General features: G+C 44.5%; 1 protein-coding gene across 1 annotated transcript; it reads right to left on the reverse strand.

Moving 5' to 3' along the window:
• Positions 1–5,287: 5,287 nt before the first annotated feature.
• LOC134612208 (uncharacterized) lies at positions 5,288–10,585 on the reverse strand (the record flags this gene model as incomplete). Its single annotated transcript, XM_063456580.1, has 2 exons — positions 5,288–6,094; positions 8,477–10,585. Coding segments are annotated over 2 exons (2,916 nt in total), but the record flags the coding sequence as incomplete, so codon positions are not given.
• Between the last annotated feature and the right edge of the window lie 12,988 nt (positions 10,586–23,573).

Consider the following 23,573-nt stretch of genomic DNA (forward strand, 5'->3'; position numbering starts at 1 on the left):
ATTCACTAACCCGATCGCCGGCGATCGCGGTGCGGGGGACTCACCTGGCGTCCCAGAGAGTCCCCCTGCTGCCGTTCCGGCCCTCCTGGTCCATGTGATCACTAGGCATAGCCGTCCATAGCATTGCCAGCGGGGGGAGTGCCTGGAATGACAGGTACTCCCCTTGCTGCCTGTAAAAAAATAAATAAAAGTTTAAAACAGTTTAAAATACAATTATATATACACACACACTGTCTAGGTGTATTTTAATATTAATATATATATATATATTTGATATATATAGATATCAAAATACATGTAGAATGATATTGATTAAATATATATGTAATTATAATTATATATATATATAATATAAAATAAATAAATATGTTAAAAAATAAAAATAAATAATTAAAAATATATATGTGTAATTTCGTTCTAACTGTATTTTGATATTAATATATATATATATATATATTGATATCAAAATACACGTAGAACAAAATAATATATATATCTATATACATAAGCATATACGTATATATCACTATATATATATACCTATATATAAATAAAAATAATTGAAAAAAATTATATATATATATATATATATATATAATAATTCTACGTATATATTTATGTAATCATTTTACCTAATAAGGTCATTTTATTAATTACAATTTGTGGGACCTGCCTGACAACCCAGGCCGAAAGTCCAGGGAATTTAATTTGCTAGCACTATATTTAACCCTGTAACTTTCCAAGACATCATAAAACCTGTGCATGGGGGATACTGTTTTACTCAGAAGACTTCGCTGAACTCAAATATTAGTGTTTCAAAACAGTAAAATGTATTACAACGATGATATAGTCAGTGAAAGTGACATTTGCATTTTTCATACACAAATGGCACTTACACTGACTATATAATTGTTGTGATACTTTTTACTGTTTTGAAACACTAATAATTGTGTTAAGTGAAGTCTCCCGAGTATAACAGTACCCCTCATGTACAGGTTTTATGTTTTTTTTTTTATAGTTACAGAGTCAAATATAAGGCTTGCGTTTCAGTTTTTTCACATTGAATTTCGCCAGATTGGTTACGTTGCCTTTGAGACCGTATGGTAGCCCAGGAATGAAAATTATTATGCCCCCATGATGGCATACCATTTGCAATAGAAGATAACCCAAGGTATTGCAAATGGGGTATGTCTAGTCTTTTTAGAAGCCACTTAGTCACAAACACTGGCCAAAATTTTATTTTTCACACACAAAGAAATATTAACACTAGCTTTGGCCAGTGTTTGTTACCAAGTGGCTACTAAAAAAGACTGGACATACCACATTTGCAATACCTTGGGTTGTCTACTATTGCAAATGGTATGCCATCATGGGGGTTATTCTCATTCCTGGGCTACCATACGCTCTCAAAGGCAACATAACCAATCTGGCGAATTTCAATGTGAAAAAACTTACAAATGTAACATGCTAGATTTGACCCTGTAACTTCCCAAAACACCATAAAACCTGTACATTGCAGGTACTGTTTTACACGAGACATCAATTGTTACAAATCGCTATTTGTAACTGGCCCTTTAAATGGAAAATTGCCCTGCTTCCCTGGATTGTGGAGAAGCCTATTTGCCAGCCTCCTTCCTCATGACTATGGCCCCTGGAAGATTGTGCCCCTGAAAACGTATTAACTTTCATTGGGTGTGTATGGCCCTTTAAGAACCGTCTAGGGACATATTGTGACTTTGCTGAACAATACCCCTTTAAGACTATGTCCCCAGACCTGTAAAATAACTTGCCCCTGGCTCTCTCCCACTTGGTTCAGTAAATAGGGCTTACTGAACCAAGTACCACACAGGCGGACCACCCAGAAATTAAAGTATGCAGGCAATTTACCTCCCAGGCTGTGAGGTTACTGCAGGTTAATTGCCGACCGCTGGGTGGCCGCAGTTCGTGCAAAGGAACACGTGGCGGCGGCCATGTTTGTTCATTCGAATGCGGTCAGCGGTGTATGCTAAAGATTCTGTGGAACTGAAATCGGCTACACATTTTACCGAACACCGCTGACCCTTACCTTCTCCTACACTTCGTTTTTCAGCTCCAGAGACTAAGTCCCGTTCGAAATGTCGTTTTTCAGCATGAAATTGACCGACCGCACAGCCCAAATCTATGGAACTGTTTTGGGCAGGAAATGTTGCTTGTGGTCGGTCATAAAGGGACCTCCAGCTAACTTTTGATCCACTGGAGGGATTTGGCTGATTTTTGGACGTGTTTATGTTTGATGTATGCTGAGTTCAAATATGTAACTTTTACTGGAGATTGAAAGTATAGTTTTAAAGTTACAGTGTATGTGTGAAAACTGTATTTTTACTGTCTGTAATAATTATGTTAATTGCTTATCTGAGGTGAGGGGATGTGTGGGTTGTACTGATACTGGAGAAACTGACGGAAGCCAAGCACAGAGAGATGGACACAGGTTTCTTCAGGAAGGAAGAGATTCTTTATTGGATCACCGATCGGGACTCAGAGGGACTAGCGTCACCAAAATACAGCAAGTTCTGAGCCCCGGACAATAGTGCAGGCTCCTTATATAGGCACATAACTCCTCCCATATTAAGCTCCACCCGCACATTCTCTTAACCAATCAACACAAATGAGAATTAACTTCCTGTTTGACCGCATGGCTTGTCCAGCACAATGGAGGAGGGGAATACTACATCCTGTATTCTTGCACATGCTCCGTACACTACTGATCGTATCTTGCCTCGTGCAACCAACTGATCGATACGTCAGCATATGCACGTACACATGCCACGTGGTAATCTCGGCCTACTAAATTTATTTTTACCGAGATTCCACCACATTCCCCCCTTTGATGCCTCTTGATATTTCACAATTACTTGAGGCATCACTTAACCTTGGTTTGCATACACCGCAAGTTACCTTGAACCAGACCAGACTTATCTTATGATGTGAATCTTCAACACTCATCTTCCTGCATTGGTTCTCCCTGATCTAGAGCTTTATACTTATAAACCGCCATTATCTGTGCAGCAGCCTTCCTCTCTGCTATATTTTCTATCAGGCTTTGCACAGACCTAACTACTAAGGGTATAAGACACGGCAGGAGTAGACACAACATTAAAATCAGTAGGACTCCACCTACCACTGCCTTAAGCCCTCCAAACCACTCATACCAGCTACCAAACCAACTACTTGGATTGTACCCTTTCCATACCTGAGTAGGCACATGCGCTAGTTTAACCATATGGCTAGTAAGCTCAGCTATTGCTTGCCCTTCGTCATCTATTTGAAGACAGCAATTGCTCAGGTTAAACTTCCCACATACACCTCCCTCTACTGCCAAAAGGTAATCCAAGGCTAATCTATTTTGGTAGACTGCTGTCCTCATCCTGGTGTTATGCTTCGCTAGAAGATTGAGCGCTTGTGATGTTTCGTTAGTGATAATCTCAACCACCGCCTGTAATCTTATAATTCGGTTGAGCATATAAATAGGGGTTCTATAACCAAAGGTACCATCTTCTGCCCACGTGGCTGGCCCATAATAATCTATGATACGCTGGGGAGGCCATTCATCATCTTCCCAGGCGCCTATCTCTATGGGTCCCCTTTTCTTCCTATGATTCACATCATACACTTTAACACCTAAAGTCTCACCTGTTTCAATCGGTAACAAGAAGAAGGATGGTTTGAGCATACCCAACACACATGCCCCTTCCCAGTCCTGTGGCAACTCCGAATAGGCTTTCTTACCACAGATCCAGTACAAATTTGCTGGGGCTCTCCAGGTAGATGTGATGGATAAATCAAACCACACATCCTTTAAATTGGCGTATCTAGCAAACGGGTTAGATGGTTCTGAGACATTTGAAGCCGACCACTAAGTTGTATTCTTTGTATCATCATCATAAGCTTTTTGCCCTAGACAAGTTAATTCTCCTACAGAAGTATTATACATTATTCCTTTCCTTGCTATGCAAACATAACCTATGATGGAGGTCTTTAATCTCCACTCAGATTTACCTCTAACACTCATATGATAATCGGCTTGTGTAGATATTAGTTGGTCAATTGCCTCAGAACCGGACATTACCTCCTTTGCTTCCCAAGGCCATTGGTCTCCCATGTTAGTACCTCCACACACATAGCAGTTGGTAACATTAAGACTACCGGCAATACTTTCGGCTAAATCAATGAACAGGTTTTTAGCATTATGGGGGATCTTATTATCTATACTCATCTCTTCATAAAAGGAATGGTATACTTGATGAGTTTGGGAGGATACCGTATCAGTCTCTATCCCTATAAACAATACTGTCCCAGGATCTAAACCCGTCCCGTATATTTGAAACCCAAATAAATTGCCATATTTGTCTAAGAACTTATCGGGGTTATTTATAAGTATATGGATGGGATTACATTCCATAGACTTACAATATGGGCTAGTCGGCAACTTAGTCACTATCATGTCTTTGTCTACTGTCTGTCCCCAAGTCGCCCACCCCACACAAGACCAATATGGGCAAAAGTTATAGTCTTTATTTGGGCATCTAGGACTCACATATTTATTTTTACTACTGGGACAAATATATTTATCATTAGACCCATACGTCCTCTCCCATCTAAGATCCCCACATACATTCCACGGCTTTCTACCACTTGATATCGCCTTACACGCATCAAATAGCAGAACACCCGAAGAATGTACGGATTCTAACACCGTCTTATTAATTAGGGTCCCCTGAGGATCTCCATTCCTGAGAGTCAACCAAATTGTACGGGGTTGATACTCCGGACTGAAGCACTTAGGTTCTCCTACTCCTAAATGGCACACACTATAATCTATATTTAAGTATCTACATCTCGATACATCTCCTTTACACTCGTATTGTGAATGCCAAATTAGGGTTTGGGAAATATGGTTACCTGTTCTCGTAGTCTTAATGCATACCTCACAGCTAGGAGTGTCGGTACCTCTACCTTCCTGAATATAAAAACACACATAAATAAACACTATCATTAACACATCTTTCGCCGTCATCCTCAGTCTTCGTCCGTGCGAAGGCACCTCAGCTTCCAGGATGTAAGGGCTGCAGGGAATGGAGTTCTGCTCGTCTTCACAGGAGTCCCTTCGAGACTTTCCCTGGCTTATAAACTATACGTCGGTGGGCGGACAGGCTTTATTATGGCCTTCTCACTCACGCACCAAATCCCAAAAATAATAAAATTTGTAATCCACAATAGTTCCTCGTTACTCCGACTGAGTAGTGCGTTTTAACCGGATCTTGCAGGGATTCTCTGGATCTGCTGTAACTTGCCAAGAATCGACTGCTGCTGGTTTAACCCTGGAGTGATGTATCCACGGAGTCACTTCGGCTACTTTTATCGCTGTAGGGGTAGACAAAAGAACAACATAAGGACCTCTCCACTTGGGCCCTAACGGTACATTATTCCACTCTTTAATCCACACTTGATCTCCTGGATGATAACTATGAACAGGGGGATAAATATTCACAGGTAATCTATCTTGTACCCATTTCTGTACCTCCTCCATAGTCTTACCCAACTCTACAACCTGCTGCCGGGTAATTCCTTCTCCCAACTGACTCAAATCCCCCCTTAAGTTACCAAGTACGGGAGGTGGTCGCCCATACATGATTTCAAAAGGAGAGAGGCCCATCCTTCTGGTAGGGGTACTGCGGATTCGCAATAGAGCTATGGGTAAGAGAACGTTCCACTTAAGTTGGGTTTCCTGACACATTTTAGCCAACTGGTTCTTAATAGTTCTATTCATTCTCTCTACCTTACCAGAACTCTGGGGTCTATATGCTGTATGAAGCCTCCACTTTATACCAAGCATATGAGTCAGTTGTTGTAGGCACTGATGAACAAAAGCTGGACCATTGTCCGATCCTATAGAACAGGGTAGTCCATATCGGGGTATTATTTCTCGTAGCAGGAATCTCACAACTTCTCCTGCTTTCTCTGTACGAGTAGGACATGCTTCTACCCAGCCTGAATAGGTGCACACAATTACCAGCAGGTAACGATGTCCACCCGATTTAGGCATCACTGTAAAGTCAATTTGTAAATCGGACATGGGGAGTCCCCCCATAAACTGGACTCCTGGTGGCTTTACTGGTCCTTGTCTTGCATTATTTTTAGCACACGTTACACATCTTCGTACAATGGCCTGAGTCAAGTTGGACAATCTTGGTATGTAGAAATGTTTTCTGAGAGATTCTTCTGTGCTGTCTCTCCCAGAATGTGTCCCGTTATGATAATTTTGGACAATTTCTACCGCTAGTGATGCTGGTATGACTATTCTTCCATCTTCTAGCTCAGAGGTAGGCAACCTACGGCACTAGTGCCATGCACGGCACTCGAGGTGTCTTTGCACGGCACTCAAGGCTGCTAGAGACAAATAGGCTCTGGCCTATGCGGAGTCTCAGTAAAACTTCAGATATCTGCTAATCCGAAAAGGTGGTGAAGGACAATCCTCAATTTATGCATTGCAGCACGTAGGAGGTAGTGATCTCAGATCACTTCCTCCCAGCACTTGTGAATAGGAATCCACACTGTAGTAGAGCAGCTCGCAGTTGCTGTTGCAGCTCCTGTCCTTGATATGTACCTGGCCGGTCTGGTCCCCACTGGAACCCAGGGAAGCCACCCAGACTGCTAGATATACACAGGAATGCAGAATCCTGCATTCCTGTGTAATCCCTCATACACATAGTACGGACAGCCCACACACAAACATACACATAATCTGCACAAACGCAACACCACTAACAATCCACATACATGCACACAACCCCACATGCAGTCTCTCACATGCAATACCTCAAACAGCCACCACACATACTACCAAACACACAATGTGACATATCCATCCACACAATTCCACAAGCGGCCCCCATACACAACTCACATTCATATGTATCATACACAATACCATAAACTACTCATGAACATATACAATATAATAGCTAATATACGCAGGGCCGTCTTTAACGTGGGGCAAACTGGGCAGCTGCATTGTGAGCCCCGCTGGCCTCAACTATTTCTAACCCCCGGCCGGTAATCCGCACACTAAGGAGGCCCACCGGGTGGCCCGTGCACAAAGGGCCACCCGGTGGGCTTCTGTCAGCAGGGTCCCGGTGGCGCACTGAGGCGCTTTAACAGCGCGAGCAGGCCCCTTGCTTTTTGGCAACAGGCTGGGAGGAAGTGACGGCCGTGCATCACTTCCTCCCACAAAGAGAGGAGCGCGCGGGAAAGAAGAGTAGGCAGAGTGGAGGGGGGCTGGCCGAGAGAGCCAGACCCCAACTCCCAACACCTTTAGCCACCAGCAGGAAAGGTAGGAAACTGGAGGGTGCGTTTAAAAGTGTAATTTTTGTGTGTGTCAGTATATCTGTGTGTGTGTGTATATGTCTGTGTCAGTATGTCTGTCAGTGTGTGTGTTAGTATGTCTGTGTGTGTCAGTATGTCAGTGTGTCTGTGTCAGCATGTCTGTGTCAGCATGTCTGTGTCAGTATGTCTGTCTGTGTGTGTGTCAGTATATCTGTGTGTCAGTATGTGTGTGTGTTAGTATGTCTGTGTGTGTGTGTCAGTAAATCTGTGTGTGTGTCAGTATGTCAGTATGTCTGTGTGTGTGTTTCAGTGTGTATATATCTCTGTGTGCGTGTATATGTGCATACATCTCAGCATTCACACACTAACACTACACACAAATACACCCCTACATTCAAATTTCAACACTATGTACAAACACATGTCTGTGTTACACACCAAAATTATATGTAAATACACCCCTGAATTCAAAAACCAACACTACACAAATACATGCTTGCAGTCACGCCAACACCACATACAAACATATTCCATACAAAAACCTGTTTACATTCGAACACACAAAAACCGCTTAGTGCTAAGACCTGGAAACATGGGTAAATGCTAGAACCCCAGCTGTCAATGCATTACTGGAGTTGCACGACAGATGGGGATCTACCTTTTAATCACTCGTGCAACAGGGAGGCCCAAAAAAATTCTTGCACCTCTCTACTTTAGGTCCGCCACTGCGTTGAGGTGGAGGACGTGATTGCACACCTGGGGAGGGGGGACAGGGTCCAGTCAATATTAAAGACGGCCCTGCATATACGCACAAATACAACAATACAAAGCAATTACAGTAAAATAACACAAGCAGGATACGGCAGCATACACACCTCATTTAAAAAAAAAAATAGGACCGGCACGCTACGGGACATCACAATCCTATATCGGCACAGTGCTGCTAAAAGGTTGCCTACCCCTGTTCTAGCTGATACCACTTGTTCTCCAAATACTTTCCTGGTTCAGTCTTTAACCACTCCTCTTCTTGAGCTGTATAAACTGGAGTCCATTGGGACAGTGGAGTTGGTATAAGAGCAGCTATATGCCCCACATACTCCTGTCTTCCTGATTCAGCAGCACGCTTGGCTGCACTATCTGCCATCCGATTTCCCTTGGTTACATCACCATCTCCTCTCAGATGCGCTCGACAATGTATGATACCGACTTCTTTCGGCTCCCACACTGCTTCCAATAGTTGTAGGATTTCAGCTGCGTATTTGATTTCTTTGCCTTCTGAATTCAGTAGTCCTCTTTCTTTATACAAAGCTCCGTGGGCATGAGTGGTTAAAAACGCATATTTGGAGTCCGTGTAGATGTTCACTCTTAAACCTTCAGCCAATTGTAACGCTCGTGTCAGTGCTATCAATTCTGCCTTTTGTGCTGATGTTCCTTTCGCCAGTGGCCGAGCTTCTATCACCTTGTCTATTGTTGTTACTGCATATCCTGCATAGCGGATTCCTTCTTCCACATAACTATTGCCGTCGGTATAATATTGAACATCGGGGTTCTGGATGGGAAAATCACGAAGATCTGGTCTACTTGAGAATACTTCATCCATTACTTCCAAACAATCATGTTGACTTTCAGTAGGTTGTGGCAAAAGGGTAGCTGGATTTAAGGTGTTTACAGTCTCTAAATGCACTCTTGGGTTTTCACACAACATTGCTTGATACTTGGTCATACGGCTGTTACTAAACCAATGATTTCCTTTGTAATCCAACAACGTCTGTACCGCATGTGGGACTCGCACATAAAGTTCCTGACCCAGAGTGAGTTTATCGGCTTCAGCTACTAGCAGGGCGGCTGCAGCTACGGCTCTTAGACAAGGTGGAAGTCCGCTGGCCACTGCATCCAATTGCTTAGACATGTAGGCAACAGGTCTTTGCCATGATCCCAAGTACTGTGTCAATACTCCCACAGCCATTCTTCTTTGCTCGTGTACATATAAGTAGAATGGTCGTGTGTGATCAGGTAGACCTAATGCTGGGGCACTCATCAAAGCCTTCTTCACATCTTCAAATGCCGTTTGCTGTTCTTGGGTCCATAAGAAGGGGTCGTGCTCTGTACCTTTGATAGCTGCGTACAGAGGTTTTGCCAGTATCGCGTAGCTGGGAATCCATATCCTACAGAAGCCTGCTGCCCCCAAGAATTCTCGCACTTGTCTTCTATTCTTGGGTATTGGTATTTGGCAGACAGCTTCTTTTCTCTCTGGCCCCATAATTCTTTGACCTTCAGAGATATGGAATCCCAGATATTTGACAGTTGGCAAACACAACTGAGCCTTCTTTCTAGACACCTTGTATCCTGCCTTCCAGAGAATGTGTAGTAGATCGTGCGTTGCTTGCTGACAGATTTCTTTTGTAACTGCTGCTATCAACAAGTCATCTACATATTGTAACAATACACACTCTCCTGGGATGGACTCGAAATCCAGTAGATCTTGACTTAGGGCTGAACCAAATAGGGTAGGTGAATTTTTAAACCCTTGGGGCAGTCTTGTCCAAGTCATTTGGCGTTTTGAGCCCGTTACAGCATTCTCCCATTGGAAAGCGAAAATACATTGACTTTCTGCGGCAATTCGGAGGCAAAAGAAGGCATCTTTAAGGTCTAAGACTGTAAAGTAGGTAGCCCCGCCCGGAATTAAAGCAAGCAGGTTATATGGATTGGGCACAACTGGATGTATACTAACAACCGCATCATTGACTGCTCTCAAGTCCTGCACAGGTCGATACTCATCTGTACCGGGCTTTTGAACAGGCAGCAATGGGGTGTTCCAGGGGGAAGTACAGAATTTTAGGATACCATACCGTATGAACTTATCCAGATAGGATTGGATGTTCTTCTTAGCCTTCTGCGGGATGTGGTATTGTCTTAGGCTCACTGGATAAACCCCAAGTTTTAGTTCAATTTTTATAGGTGGAATATTGCGGGCCAGTCCTGGTGGGTTGTTCTCTGCCCAAACTCCTGGTATGTTAAATAATGTCTCATCACTCCTAGGGTTTTGGCTAGTCAACGCTGTATAAAGTCGCCACTCTTCTTCCTTTGGTACGGATAATGTCATGATACCTGAAGGTCCATTAAACTTTAAAGATGTTGTTCCATTTGGTAGGAACGTAATCTGCGCTTGTAACTTAGATAGCATATCACGTCCCAGCAATTGGACTGGACATTCAGGCATATAAAGGAATTGATGTTTTACTACGTGGCCTCCCAATGTACAGAGTCGACTTTTAAGAACCGGTTTTTCAGCACTTCTTCCAGTCGCTCCTATCACAGTAATAGTCCTTCCAGATGGAGGAGCAACTAGATTAGTCACCACTGAATGTTCAGCACCAGTGTCGATCATGAACGCACTCCTTTTTCCCCCTATTGATACATCGACCATAGGCTCCGCTCGACCAAGGGGGATGGAGCCCGGTCGGTATCAATAGTCCTCCATGACCGTGTCAGCCAATCCTACAAAGTCCCTACCTTCTCTATCGCGGGACCTTTGCGCTGCTGGAATATACCTGTCTTCCCTAACACTTCCTCTGTTCCCATTGCTCCCTCTATTACCATTACTCCCTCCGGGGCCTCCTCTACCTCTCGCTCTGCCTCTAAAGTTTCCGTAGCCTGCCCTGGGTAGGTCTCTCTCGTACTGCTCTCTTTGCGGACATTCGTTCCTCCAATGCCCTTCTTCCTTGCAATACGCGCATTGATTCCTACTCAAAGGCTCCCTATTCCATCTACTATCGCCTCTATCTGGGCCCCGTCTATCTACGCCTGCGATCGCTACCGCTAGCATATCAGCCTTTTTACGCATCTTGCGCTCTTCCTCTTTCTTACTTTCTGTTTCCCTATTCATATAAACCTTATTCGCTACCTCCATTAGTTGGGTGATTGACATACCTGCAAACCCTTTTAACTTTTGTAGCTTGCGCTTAATATCTCCGTAAGCTTGGCTGACAAAGGCGGAGTTCACCATTCGGGAATTATCTGCGTCTTCCGGATTAAAGGGGGTATACAAGCGGTATGCCTCCAATAATCGGTCATAAAAGACACTGGGCGCTTCATCGCTTTTCTGAATCACCTCAACTGTCTTCGACATGTTAATAGCTTTCTTTCCTCCTGCTTTCATGCCAGCAATTATAGCGTCTCTATAGGCTCTGAGTTGAACCATATCAGCACCATTTACATTCCAATCGGGATCGGTGTTGGGATAATGTGTTGCGGCCCATGCTGCTGGATTAGCTTGGTTCAAAGTACGGGCTTTATCCTCTAGCGCTTTAATAGCCGCTTGATTAATTCTTGTCCTTTCCTCATTGTTGAATAAAGTCATTAATAACTGCTGGCAATCAGCCCATGTCGGGTTATGTGTCTGTACTATTGAGGTGAACAGATCAGTCATAGCTTGTGGTTTCTCAGTATACGAGGAATTGTGGGTCTTCCAATTTAAGAGATCGGTTGTCGTGAATGGGACATATACAAAGACTGGGTCAGCATGTGCCATTTGGCCTGCGGCATCGATATAGGCTGGCCCAGGATTCAGACGAAGAGGCATCTGATAGTGTTTTAATTGTTGGGCACCGGTCAACTGTCGGGTCTGTATGGGGCTACGTGGAGGGGCGTCAGTCATAGGTTCCAGTCGGGGAGAAATAGGGTATGGGGATGTGGGAGCTTGGTTTTGGGAAAAGGTTGTAAATAAAACACTTCGAGCCGAGCTAGATGAAGCTTGACCGGAAGTCTGAAGTGGCGCCAAATCAGGATATTCGTTTTTAATGGGGGTTGGTTCTGATTCCGGAAGGGGAGATTTAGTACGAGGGGGGGTGGATCCTGTACTGGAGGAGGAAGCGGAAGTGGATGAGGGTAATGAGGGGAGGGTTGCAGGACTTCCTGCATTTGCGTCACTTCCTCTTAACGGAAAGTAAGGGGGCGGCAAAGGGATCTCGGACTCAGGGGGCGTGTCCAAAATGGGCCTAACACCAGTCCTAGTGGACAAACAAGTCCTAGCTACCATGAGGCGACACTGCTCCTCGTGGCATGTCTGGAGCCATTTTGGCGAGTCATTTACGGCCTGTCTCCAACAATCAATATAAGGAAACTGGCCGTAAAGTTCAGGCCTACCCGATACAGCCACGTGTACGCGCTGTACCAGAGTTGGATCCAGACTGCCACGTGGCGGCCATGCCGCAACCAAAGTAGGCCACTCCCTAGTACACAAAGTGACCAAACGTACAGGAGACATTTTAACCCCAAAATCACAAGTTTTGAATCCCTTTTTAAAATTCTTCACCATACAACCTAAGGGATCCGGGATCGTTGACTGCGACGCACCCATACTTAACAATGGAACGTCGTCGACAAAGACTACTATACACGCGTACTATTCAACAGTCACACCCGTTTCCTCTGGCAACAGCACCACGTGGTACAGTTACCAAGTGAAACGTACACAATAACACAATAAACACTCAGGGAATTCCCGTACACACACAGCTGTTACACCAGTCACTAAATAATCAATATTATGCCCTTTGGCGTAACTATACAGTCACCCACGCTATAATTCTCTATATACGAATTACCCGTCTATAACACACCCCAGTAACATCGTCTTTTACAAATAGCAGTTACAGTACGGTTAGCATAGGTCAAAGCACAAGTTAAGGTCACAATACAATTATTAGTGGTTATGGTGTTAAACATGCAATGGACGACAATGATTAGTACTTATATACAGTGTCAGTAAATATACAGGGTTATGGTACCGTGCACTATAATACAGCAACACACTATTAACACTCTCGCTAGACGGCTGAGCTCACGCTATCTAACAAGATATACACTTTACTAAATAATCTTTAACACATTTACAATTCCCAACTAAACTATTGGCCAGTACCTTGAATGGACTACCTAAAACTATATACACCCGTTTTGGTTAGCCACACTGCCCAATCACCACATATAGCGAGCTAGAGAACCGAATTTACACAGGCGCCTCTTAGTCGCACTATCAAAAGTCTAGTGGGTTCCAAATTTACACGCCTTCCCACTTAGCCCAGATAGGTTGAGAGCTAGCGAACCGAATTTACACAGGCGCCGCTTAGTCTCCCGGTCCCTCCGACCTAGCGAACGTAATATACACCCTAGAACGCTAGTCTAGACAAGACACCGGTGTCCGGCTAGGGCTATTTACACCAGGACCCCGCCTGACTAACAAAATCAAACGGTCTGACTAAAGAGCGTTCGATCGAGCGGTGCGCCTTCGCTCCTTCCCTCCGACAGAGGGGGCAGATACACAGATTCAAACCCCTTTGGGCCTACCGCACAATCGGTATACCCCTAGTGGGTCCTGCCGTCTAAAACAGCAGTTGTCTTACCTCCTCGTTCCTGAACCTGAGTTCACACTCATCGACGGGGACACCCCAGCACTTCTCACGTAGAGGCCGATGATCTCCTGGACAACAGACCAGTGGCGCCGAGACGAAGGGAGGTCCACGCAGAAGTTCAGGGGTGCAGCCGTAGAGAACGTGGGCAAAGATAGACCGTCTCACGCCTCTGCCTCTCAGCTACCGTTGAACGATGAGCTTCCCGGCCAATGCACCAAATGATACCGGAGAAACTGACGGAAGCCAAGCACAGAGAGATGGACACAGGTTTCTTCAGGAAGGAAGAGATTCTTTATTGGATCACCGATCGGGACTCAGAGGGACTAGCGTCACCAAAATACAGCAAGTTCTGAGCCCCGGACAATAGTGCAGGCTCCTTATATAGGCACATAACTCCTCCCATATTAAGCTCCACCCGCACATTCTCTTAACCAATCAACACAAATGAGAAATAACTTCCTGTTTGACCGCATGGCTTTTCCAGCACAATGGAGGAGGGGGAATACTACATCCTGTATTCTTGCACATGCTCCGTACACTACTGATCGTATCTTGCCTCGTGCAACCAACTGATCGATACGTCAGCATATGCACGTACACATGCCACGTGGTAATCTCGGCCTACTAAATTTATTTTTACCGAGATTCCACCACAGTACTATTCTGTTATTGGTTATTTTATACCTCCCCCTGGGTGTGGTCTGTTTGTACCTGACTGTAATAAAAAGCAGGCTGGGTGTTCCAGACCTCAGACCTCTTCTGACCCTCAATACGTAGCCTTGTCTCGTTATTGGAGGGAACTGCTATATCACACTGGGGATTGCTATGCTCTGCATATTCCCCTGAGCTTAATCACTTAGCTCTTTTAAGAGCCTGTTCCGGATACACTCTCCTGGAGGAGAGGTCTTCTCCACACGGTCCTGGAGGACAGAATCCGATCCAGGGTGGAAGGAAGACGGCGAGGCTCCAGTTAAGCTACGGTGGTTGTGGAGCCTGCGGTGGTTGTGGTGTCGTCTGCAGTGCTTGGAGTCCTATGTAAGCGCTAGGAGCATCCATCAACGGAGGGTACTCAGTCGGAGTACACGGAGCTCCGTTACATCGATGAATACAAATATGTGTATTTTATTGCAGTAAATGCAAACAGTATTATGACATTCACAGTTAATATGTCACGTAGAACTAAAAAAATAACGTTTCTTATTTTCTCCCATATTCTGTATTTTATTCATATTAAATTATGTTTCATAGTGATACCGGAGAAACTGACGGAAGCCAAGCACAGAGAGATGGACACAGGTTTCTTCAGGAAGGAAGAGATTCTTTATTGGATCACCGATCGGGACTCAGAGGGACTAGCGTCACCAAAATACAGCAAAGTCTGAGTACTGAATACATAGAGTACATTCCTTATATAGCACTGTAGCTCCTCCCACAATTAACTACACCCACACATACCCTTAACCTATTTAATAAATAGAGTCTAAACTCATCCATCCGGTCTAACCACGTGGCTCATCTGATACAAAGGAGAGGGACGCGTAATTCCAGTTCTTACATTCCTGCACCTGGTCAGTACAGTGATGACAGTATCTTAGCTACGTGTTATTAACTAACTGATACTACAAACACATATACATACATATGCCTTGTGGCAATCTTAGCCTGCTAAACTTGTATTTTACTGGAATTACATCACATTCCCCCCTTTGATGCCTCTGATATTTCACAATTACTTGAGGCATCACTTAACCTTGGTTTGCATATACCTCAGGTTACCATGAACCAGACCAGACTTATCTTATGATGTGAATCTTTTAACACTCATCTTCCTGCATTGGTTCTCCTTGATCTAGAGCCTTATACTTATATATCGCCATTATCTGTGCAGCAGCCTTCCTCTCTGCTATACTTCCTATCAGGCTTTGCACAGACCTAACTACTAAGGGTATAAGACACGGTAGGAGTAGACACAACAGTAAAATCAGTAGGACTCCACCTACCACTGCCTTAAGCCCTCCAAACCACTCATACCAGCTACCAAACCAACTACTTGGATTGTACCCTTTCCATACCTGAGTAGGCACATGCACTAGTTTAACCATATGGCTAGTAAGCTCAGCTATTGCTTGCCCTTCGTCATCTATTTGAAGACAGCAATTGCTCAGGTTAAACTTCCCACATACACCTCCCTCTACTGCCAAAAGGTAATCCAAGGCTAATCTATTTTGGTACACTGCTGTCCTCATCCTGGTATTATGCTTCGCTAGAAGATTGAGTGCTTGTGAGGTCTCATTAGTAATAATCTCAACCACCGCCTGTAATCTTATAATACGGTTGAGCATATAAATTGGGGTTCTATAACCAAAGGTACCATCTTCTGCCCACGTGGCTGGCCCATAATAATCTATGATACGCTGGGGAGGCCATTCATTATCTTCCCAGGTGCCTATCTCTAAGGGTCCCCTTTTCTTCCTATGATTCACATCATACACTTTAACACCTAAAGTCTCACCTGTTTCAATCGGTAACAAGAAGAAGGATGGTTTGAGCATACCCAACACACATGCCCCTTCCCAGTCCTGTGGCAACTCCGAATAGGCTTTCTTACCACAGATCCAGTACAAATTTGCTGGGGCTCTCCAGGTAGATGTGATGGATAAATCAAACCACACATCCTTTAAACTGGCATATCTAGCAAACGGGTTAGATGGTTCTGAGACATTTGAAGCCGACCACCAAGTTGTATTTTTAGTATCATCATCATAAGCTTTTTGCCCTAGACAAGTTAATTCTCCTACAGAAGTATTATACATTATTCCTTTCCTTGCTATGCAAACATAACCTATGATGGAGGTCTTTAATCTCCACTCAGATTTACCTCTAACACTCAAATGATAATCGGCTTGTGTAGATATTAGTTGGTCAACTGCCTCAGAACCGGACATTACCTCCTTTGCTTCCCAAGGCCATTGGTCTCCCATGTTAGTACCTCCACACACATAGCAGTTGGTAACATTAAGACTACCGGCAATACTTTCAGCTAGGTCAATGAACAGGTTTTTAGCGTTATGGGGGATCTTATTATCTATACTCATCTCTTCATAAAAGGAATGGTATACTTGATGAGTCTGGGAGGATACCGTATCAGTCTCTATTCCTATAAACAATAATGTCCCAGGATCTAAACCCGTCCCGTATATCTGAAACCCAAATAAATTTCCATACTTATCTAGGAACTTGTCGGGGTTATTAATAAGTATATGGACTGGGTTACATTCCATAGACTTACAATAAGGGCTAGTCGGCAACTTAGTCACTATCATGTCTTTATCTACTGTCTGTCCCCAAGTCGCCCACCCCACACAAGACCAATATGGACAAAAGTTATAGTCTTTATTTGGGCATCTAGGACTCACATATTTATTTTTACTACTGGGACAAATATATTTATCATTAGACCCATACGTCCTCTCCCATCTAAGATCCCCACATACATTCCACGGTTTTCTACCACTTGATATCGCCTTACATGCATCAAATAGCAGAACACCCGAAGAATGTACGGATTCTAACACCGTCTTATTAATTAGGGTCCCCTGAGGATCTCCATTCCTGAGAGTCAACCAAATTGTACGAGGTTGATACTCTGGACTGAAGCACTTAGGTTCTCCTACTCCTAAATGGCACACACTATAGTCTATATTTAGGTATCTACATCTTGATACCTCTCCTTTACATTCGTATTGTGAATGCCAAATTAGGGTTTGGGAAATATGGTTACCTGTTCTCGTAGTCTTAATGCATACCTCACAGCTAGGAGTGTCGGTACCTCTACCTTCCTGAATATAAAAACACATATAAATAAACACAATCAAAAGCACATCTTTCGCCGTCATCCTCAGTCTTCGTCCGTGCGATGGAACCTCAGCTTCCAGGATGTGAGGGCTGCAGGGAATGGAGTTCTGCTCATCTTCACAGGTGTCCCTTCGAGACTTTCCTGGCTTATACACTATGTGATGGTAAGCGGACAGGCTTTATTATGGCCTTCTCACTCACACCTGTAACAATAAAATTTGTAATCCACAATAATTCCTCGTTACTCCGACTGAGTAGTGCGTTTCAACCGGATCTTGCAGGGATTCTCTGGATCTGCTGTAATTTGCCAAGAATCGACTGCTGCTGGTTTAACCCTGGAGTGATGTATCCACGGAGTTACTTCGGCTACTTTTATCGCTGTAGGGGTAGACAAAAGAACAACATAAGGACCTCTCCACTTGGGCCCTAACGGTACATTATTCCACTCTTTAATCCACACTTGGTCTCCTGGATGATAACTATGAACAGGGGGATAAATATTCACAGGTAATCTATCTTGTACCCATTTCTGTACCTCCTCCATAGTCTTACCCAACTCTACAACCTGCTGCCGGGTAATTCCTTCTCCCAACTGACTCAAGTCCCCCCTTAAGTTACCAAGTACGGGAGGTGGTCGCCCATACATGATTTCAAAAGGAGAGAGGCCCATCCTTCTGGTAGGGGTACTGCGGATTCGCAATAAAGCTATGGGTAAGAGAACGTTCCACTTAAGTTGGGTTTCCTGACACATTTTAGCCAACTGGTTCTTTATAGTTCTATTCATTCTCTCTACCTTACCAGAACTCTGGGGTCTATATGCAGTATGAAGCCTCCACTTTATACCAAGCATATGAGTCAGTTGTTGTAGGCACTGATGAACAAAAGCTGGACCATTGTCCGATCCTATAGAACAGGGTAGTCCATATCGGGGTATTATTTCTCGTAGCAGGAATCTTACAACTTCTCCTGCTTTCTCTGTACGAGTAGGACATGCTTCTACCCAGCCTGAATAGGTGCACACAATTACCAACAGGTAACGATGTCCACCCGATTTAGGCATTACTGTAAAGTCTATTTGTAGATCGGACATGGGGAGTCCCCCCATAAACTGGACTCCTGGTGGCTTTACTGGTCCTTGTCTTGCATTATTCTTAGCACACGTTACACATCTGCGTACAATGGCCTGAGTCAAGTTGGACAATCTTGGTATGTAGAAATGTTTCCTGAGAGATTCTTCAGTACTGTCTCTCCCAGAATGTGTCCCGTTGTGATAATTTTGGACAATTTCTACCGCTAGTGATGCTGGTATGACTATTCTTCCATCTTCTAGCTGATACCACTTGTTCTCCAAATACTTTCCCGGTTCAGTCTTTAACCACTCCTCTTCTTGAGCTGTATAAACTGGAGTCCATTGGGACAGTGGAGTTGGTATAAGAGCAGCTATATGCCCCACATACTCCTGTCTTCCTGATTCAGCAGCACGCTTAGCTGCACTATCTGCCATCCGATTTCCCTTGGTTACATCACCATCTCCTCTCAGATGCGCTCGACAATGTATGATACCGACTTCTTTCGGCTCCCACACTGCTTCCAATAGTTGTAGGATTTCAGCTGCGTACTTGATTTCTTTGCCTTCTGAATTCAGTAGTCCTCTTTCTTTATACAAAGCTCCGTGGGCATGAGTGGTTAAAAACGCATACTTAGAGTCCGTATAGATATTTACTCTTAAACCTTCAGCCAATTGTAACGCTCGTGTTAGTGCTATTAATTCTGCCTTTTGTGCTGATGTTCCTTTCGCCAGTGGCCGAGCTTCTATCACCTTGTCTATTGTTGTCACTGCATATCCTGCATAGCGGATCCCTTCTTTCACATAACTACTGCCGTCGGTGTAATATTGAACATCGGGGTTCTGGATGGGAAAATCACGAAGATCTGGTCTACTTGAAAATACTTCATCCATTACTTCCAAACAATCATGTTGACTTTCAGTAGGTTGCGGCAAAAGGGTAGCTGGATTTAAGGTGTTTACAGTCTCTAAATGCACTCTTGGGTTTTCACACAACATTGCTTGATACTTGGTCATACGGCTGTTACTAAACCAATGATTTCCTTTGTAATCCAACAACGTCTGTACTGCATGTGGGACTCGTACATAAAGTTCTTGACCCAGAGTGAGTTTATCGGCTTCAGCTACTAGCAGGGCGGCTGCAGCTACGGCTCTTAGACAAGGTGGAAGTCCGCTGGCCACTGCATCCAGTTGCTTAGACATGTAGGCAACAGGTCTTTGCCATGATCCCAAGTACTGTGTCAATACTCCCACAGCCATTCTTCTTTGCTCGTGTACATATAAGTAGAATGGTCGTGTGTGATCAGGTAGACCTAATGCTGGGGCACTCATCAAAGCCTTCTTCACATCTTCAAATGCCGTTTGCTGTTCTTGGGTCCATAAGAAGGGGTCGTGCTCTGTACCTTTGATAGAGGTTTTGCTAGTATCGCATAGCTGGGAATCCATATCCTACAGAAGCCTGCTGCCCCCAAGAATTCTCGCACTTGTCTTCTATTCTTGGGTATTGGTATTTGGCAGACAGCTTCTTTTCTCTCTGGCCCCATAATTCTTTGACCTTCAGAGATATGGAATCCTAGATACTTGACAGTTGGCAAACACAACTGAGCCTTCTTTCTAGACACCTTGTATCCTGCCTTCCAGAGAATGTGTAGTAGATCGTGCGTTGCTTGCTGACAGATTTCTTTTGTAACTGCTGCTATCAACAAGTCATCTACATATTGTAACAATACACACTCTCCTGGGATGGACTCGAAATCCAATAGATCTTGACTTAGGGCTGAACCAAATAGGGTAGGTGAATTTTTAAACCCTTGGGGCAGTCTTGTCCAAGTCATTTGGCGTTTTGAGCCCGTTACAGCGTTCTCCCACTGGAAAGCGAAAATACATTGGCTTTCTGCGGCAATTCGGAGGCAAAAGAAGGCATCTTTGAGATCTAAGACTGTGAAGTAAGTAGCCCCGCCCGGAATTAAAGCAAGCAGGTTATATGGATTGGGTACAACTGGATGTATGCCAACAACCGCATCATTGACTGCTCTTAAGTCCTGTACAGGTCGATACTCATCTGTACCGGGCTTTTGAACAGGCAGCAATGGGGTGTTCCAGGGGGAAGTACAGAATTTTAGGATACCATACCGTATGAACTTATCCAGATAGGATTGGATGTTCTTCTTAGCCTTCTGCGGAATGTGATATTGTCTTAGGCTCACTGGATAAACCCCATGTTTCAGTTCAATTTTTATTGGTGGAATATTGCGGGCCAGTCCTGGTGGGTTGTTCTCTGCCCAAACTCCTGGTATGTTAAACAATGTCTCATCACTCCTAGGGTTTTGGCTAGTCAACACTGTATAAAGTCGCCACTCTTCTTCCTTTGGTACGGATAAAGTCATAATACCTGAAGGTCCATTAAACTTTAAAGATGTTGTTCCATCTGGTAGGAACGTAATCTGCGCTTGTAATTTGGATAGCATATCACGTCCCAGCAATTGGACTGGACATTCAGGCATATAAAGGAATTGGTGTTTTACTACGTGGCCTCCCAATGTACAGAGTCGACTTTTAAGAACCGGTCTTTCAGCACTTCTTCCAGTTGCTCCTATCACAGTAATAGTCCTTCCAGATGGAGGAGCAACTAGATTAGTCACCACTGAATGTTCAGCACCAGTGTCGATCATGAACGCACTCCTTTTCCCCCCTATTGATACATCGACCATAGGCTCCGCTCGACCAAGGGGGATGGAGCCCGGTCGGTATCAATAGTCCTCCATGACAGTGTCAGCCAATCCTACAAAGTCCCTACCTTCTCTATCGCGGGACCTTTGCGCTGCTGGAATATACCTGTCTTCCCTAACACTTCCTCTGTTCCCATTACTCCCTCTATAACCATTACTCCCTCCGGGGCCTCCTCTACCTCTCGCTCTACCTCTAAAGTTTCCGTAGCCTGCCCTGGGTTGGTCTCTCTCGTACTGCTCTCTTTGCGGACATTCGTTCCTCCAATGCCCTTCTTCCTTGCAATACGCGCATTGATCCCTACTCAAAGGCTCCCTACTCCATCTATTATTGCCTCTATCTGGGCCCCGTTTATCTACGCCTGCGATCGCTACCGCTAGCATATCAGCCTTTTTACGCATCTTGCGCTCTTCCTCTTTCTTACTTTCTGTATCCCTGTTCATATAGACCTTATTTGCTACCTCCATTAGTTGGGTGATGGACATACCTGCAAACCCTTCTAACTTTTGTAGCTTGCGCTTAATATCTCCGTATGCTTGGCTGACAAAGGCGGAGTTAACCATTCGGGAATTGTCTGCGTCTTCCGGATTAAAGGGGGTATACAAGCGGTATGCCTCCAATAATCGGTCATAAAAGACACTGGGCGCTTCATCGCTTTTCTGGATCACCTCAACTGTCTTCGACATGTTAATGGCTTTCTTTCCTCCGGCTTTCATGCCAGCAATTATAGCGTCTCTATAGGCTCTGAGTTGAACCATATCAGCACCATTTACGTTCCAATCGGGATCGGTGTTGGGATAGTGTGTCGCGGCCCATGCTGCTGGATTGGCTTGGTTCAAAGCACGGGCTCTATCCTCTAATGCTTTAATGGCTGCTTGATTTATTCTTGTCCTTTCCTCATTGTTAAATAAAGTCATTAGTAACTGCTGGCAATCAGCCCATGTCGGATTATGCGTCTGTACTATTGAGGTGAACAGATCAGTCATAGCTTGTGGTTTCTCAGTATACGAGGAATTATGGGTCTTCCAGTTTAAAAGATCGGTTGTGGTAAATGGGACATATACGAAGACTGGGTCAGCGTGTGCCATTTGACCTGCGGCATCGATATAAGCTGACCCGGGATTCAGACGAAGAGGCATCTGATAGTGCTTTAATTGTTGGGCACCAGTCAACTGTCGGGTTTGGATGGGGCTACGTAGAGAGGCGTCAGTCATGGGTTCCGGTCGGGGAGAGATAGGGTATGGGGATGTGGGAGGTCGGTTTTGGGAAAAGGTCGTAAATAAAACACTTCGAGCCGAGCTAGATGAAGCTTGACCGGAAGTCTGAAGTGGCGCCAAATCAGGATATTCGTTTCTAATGGGGGTGGATTCTGGTTCCGGAAGGGGAGATTTAGTACGAGGGGGGGTGGATCCTGTACTGGAGGAGGAAGCGGAAGTGGATGAGGGTAATGAGGGGAGGGGTGCAGGGCTTCCTGCGTTTGCGTCACTTCTTCTTAACGGAAAGTAAGGGGGCGGCAAAGGGATCTCGGACTCAGGGGGCGTGTCCAAAATGGGCCTAACACCAGTCCTAGTGGACGAGCAAGTCCTAGCTACCATGAGGCGACACTGCTCCTCGTGGCATGTCTGGAGCCATTTTGGCGAGTCATTTACGGCCTGTCTCCAACAGTCAATATAAGGAAACTGGCCGTAAAGTTCAGGCCTACCCGATACAGCCACGTGTAAGCGCTGTACCAGAGTTGGATCCAAACTGCCACGTGGCGGCCATGCCGCAACCAAAGTAGGCCACTCCCTAGTACACAAAGTGACCAAACGTACAGGAGACATCTTTACCCCAAAATCACAAACTTTGAATCCCTTTTTAAAATTCTTAACCATACATCCTAAGGGATCCGGAATCGTTGACTGCGACGCACCCATACTTAACAATGGAACGTCGTCGACAACGAATACTATACACGCGTACTATTCAACAGTCACACCCGTTTCCTCTGGCAACAGCACCACGTGGTACGGTTACCAAGTGAAACGTACACAATAACAATAAACACTCAGGGAATTCCCGTACACACACAGCTGTTACACCAGTCACTATATAATCAATATTATGCCCTTTGGCGTAACTATACAGTCACCCACGCTATAATTCTCTAT

The sequence above is a fragment of the Pelobates fuscus genome, chromosome 1 (assembly GCF_036172605.1).
Source record: "Pelobates fuscus isolate aPelFus1 chromosome 1, aPelFus1.pri, whole genome shotgun sequence".
Taxonomy (NCBI): Eukaryota; Metazoa; Chordata; class Amphibia; order Anura; family Pelobatidae; genus Pelobates; species Pelobates fuscus.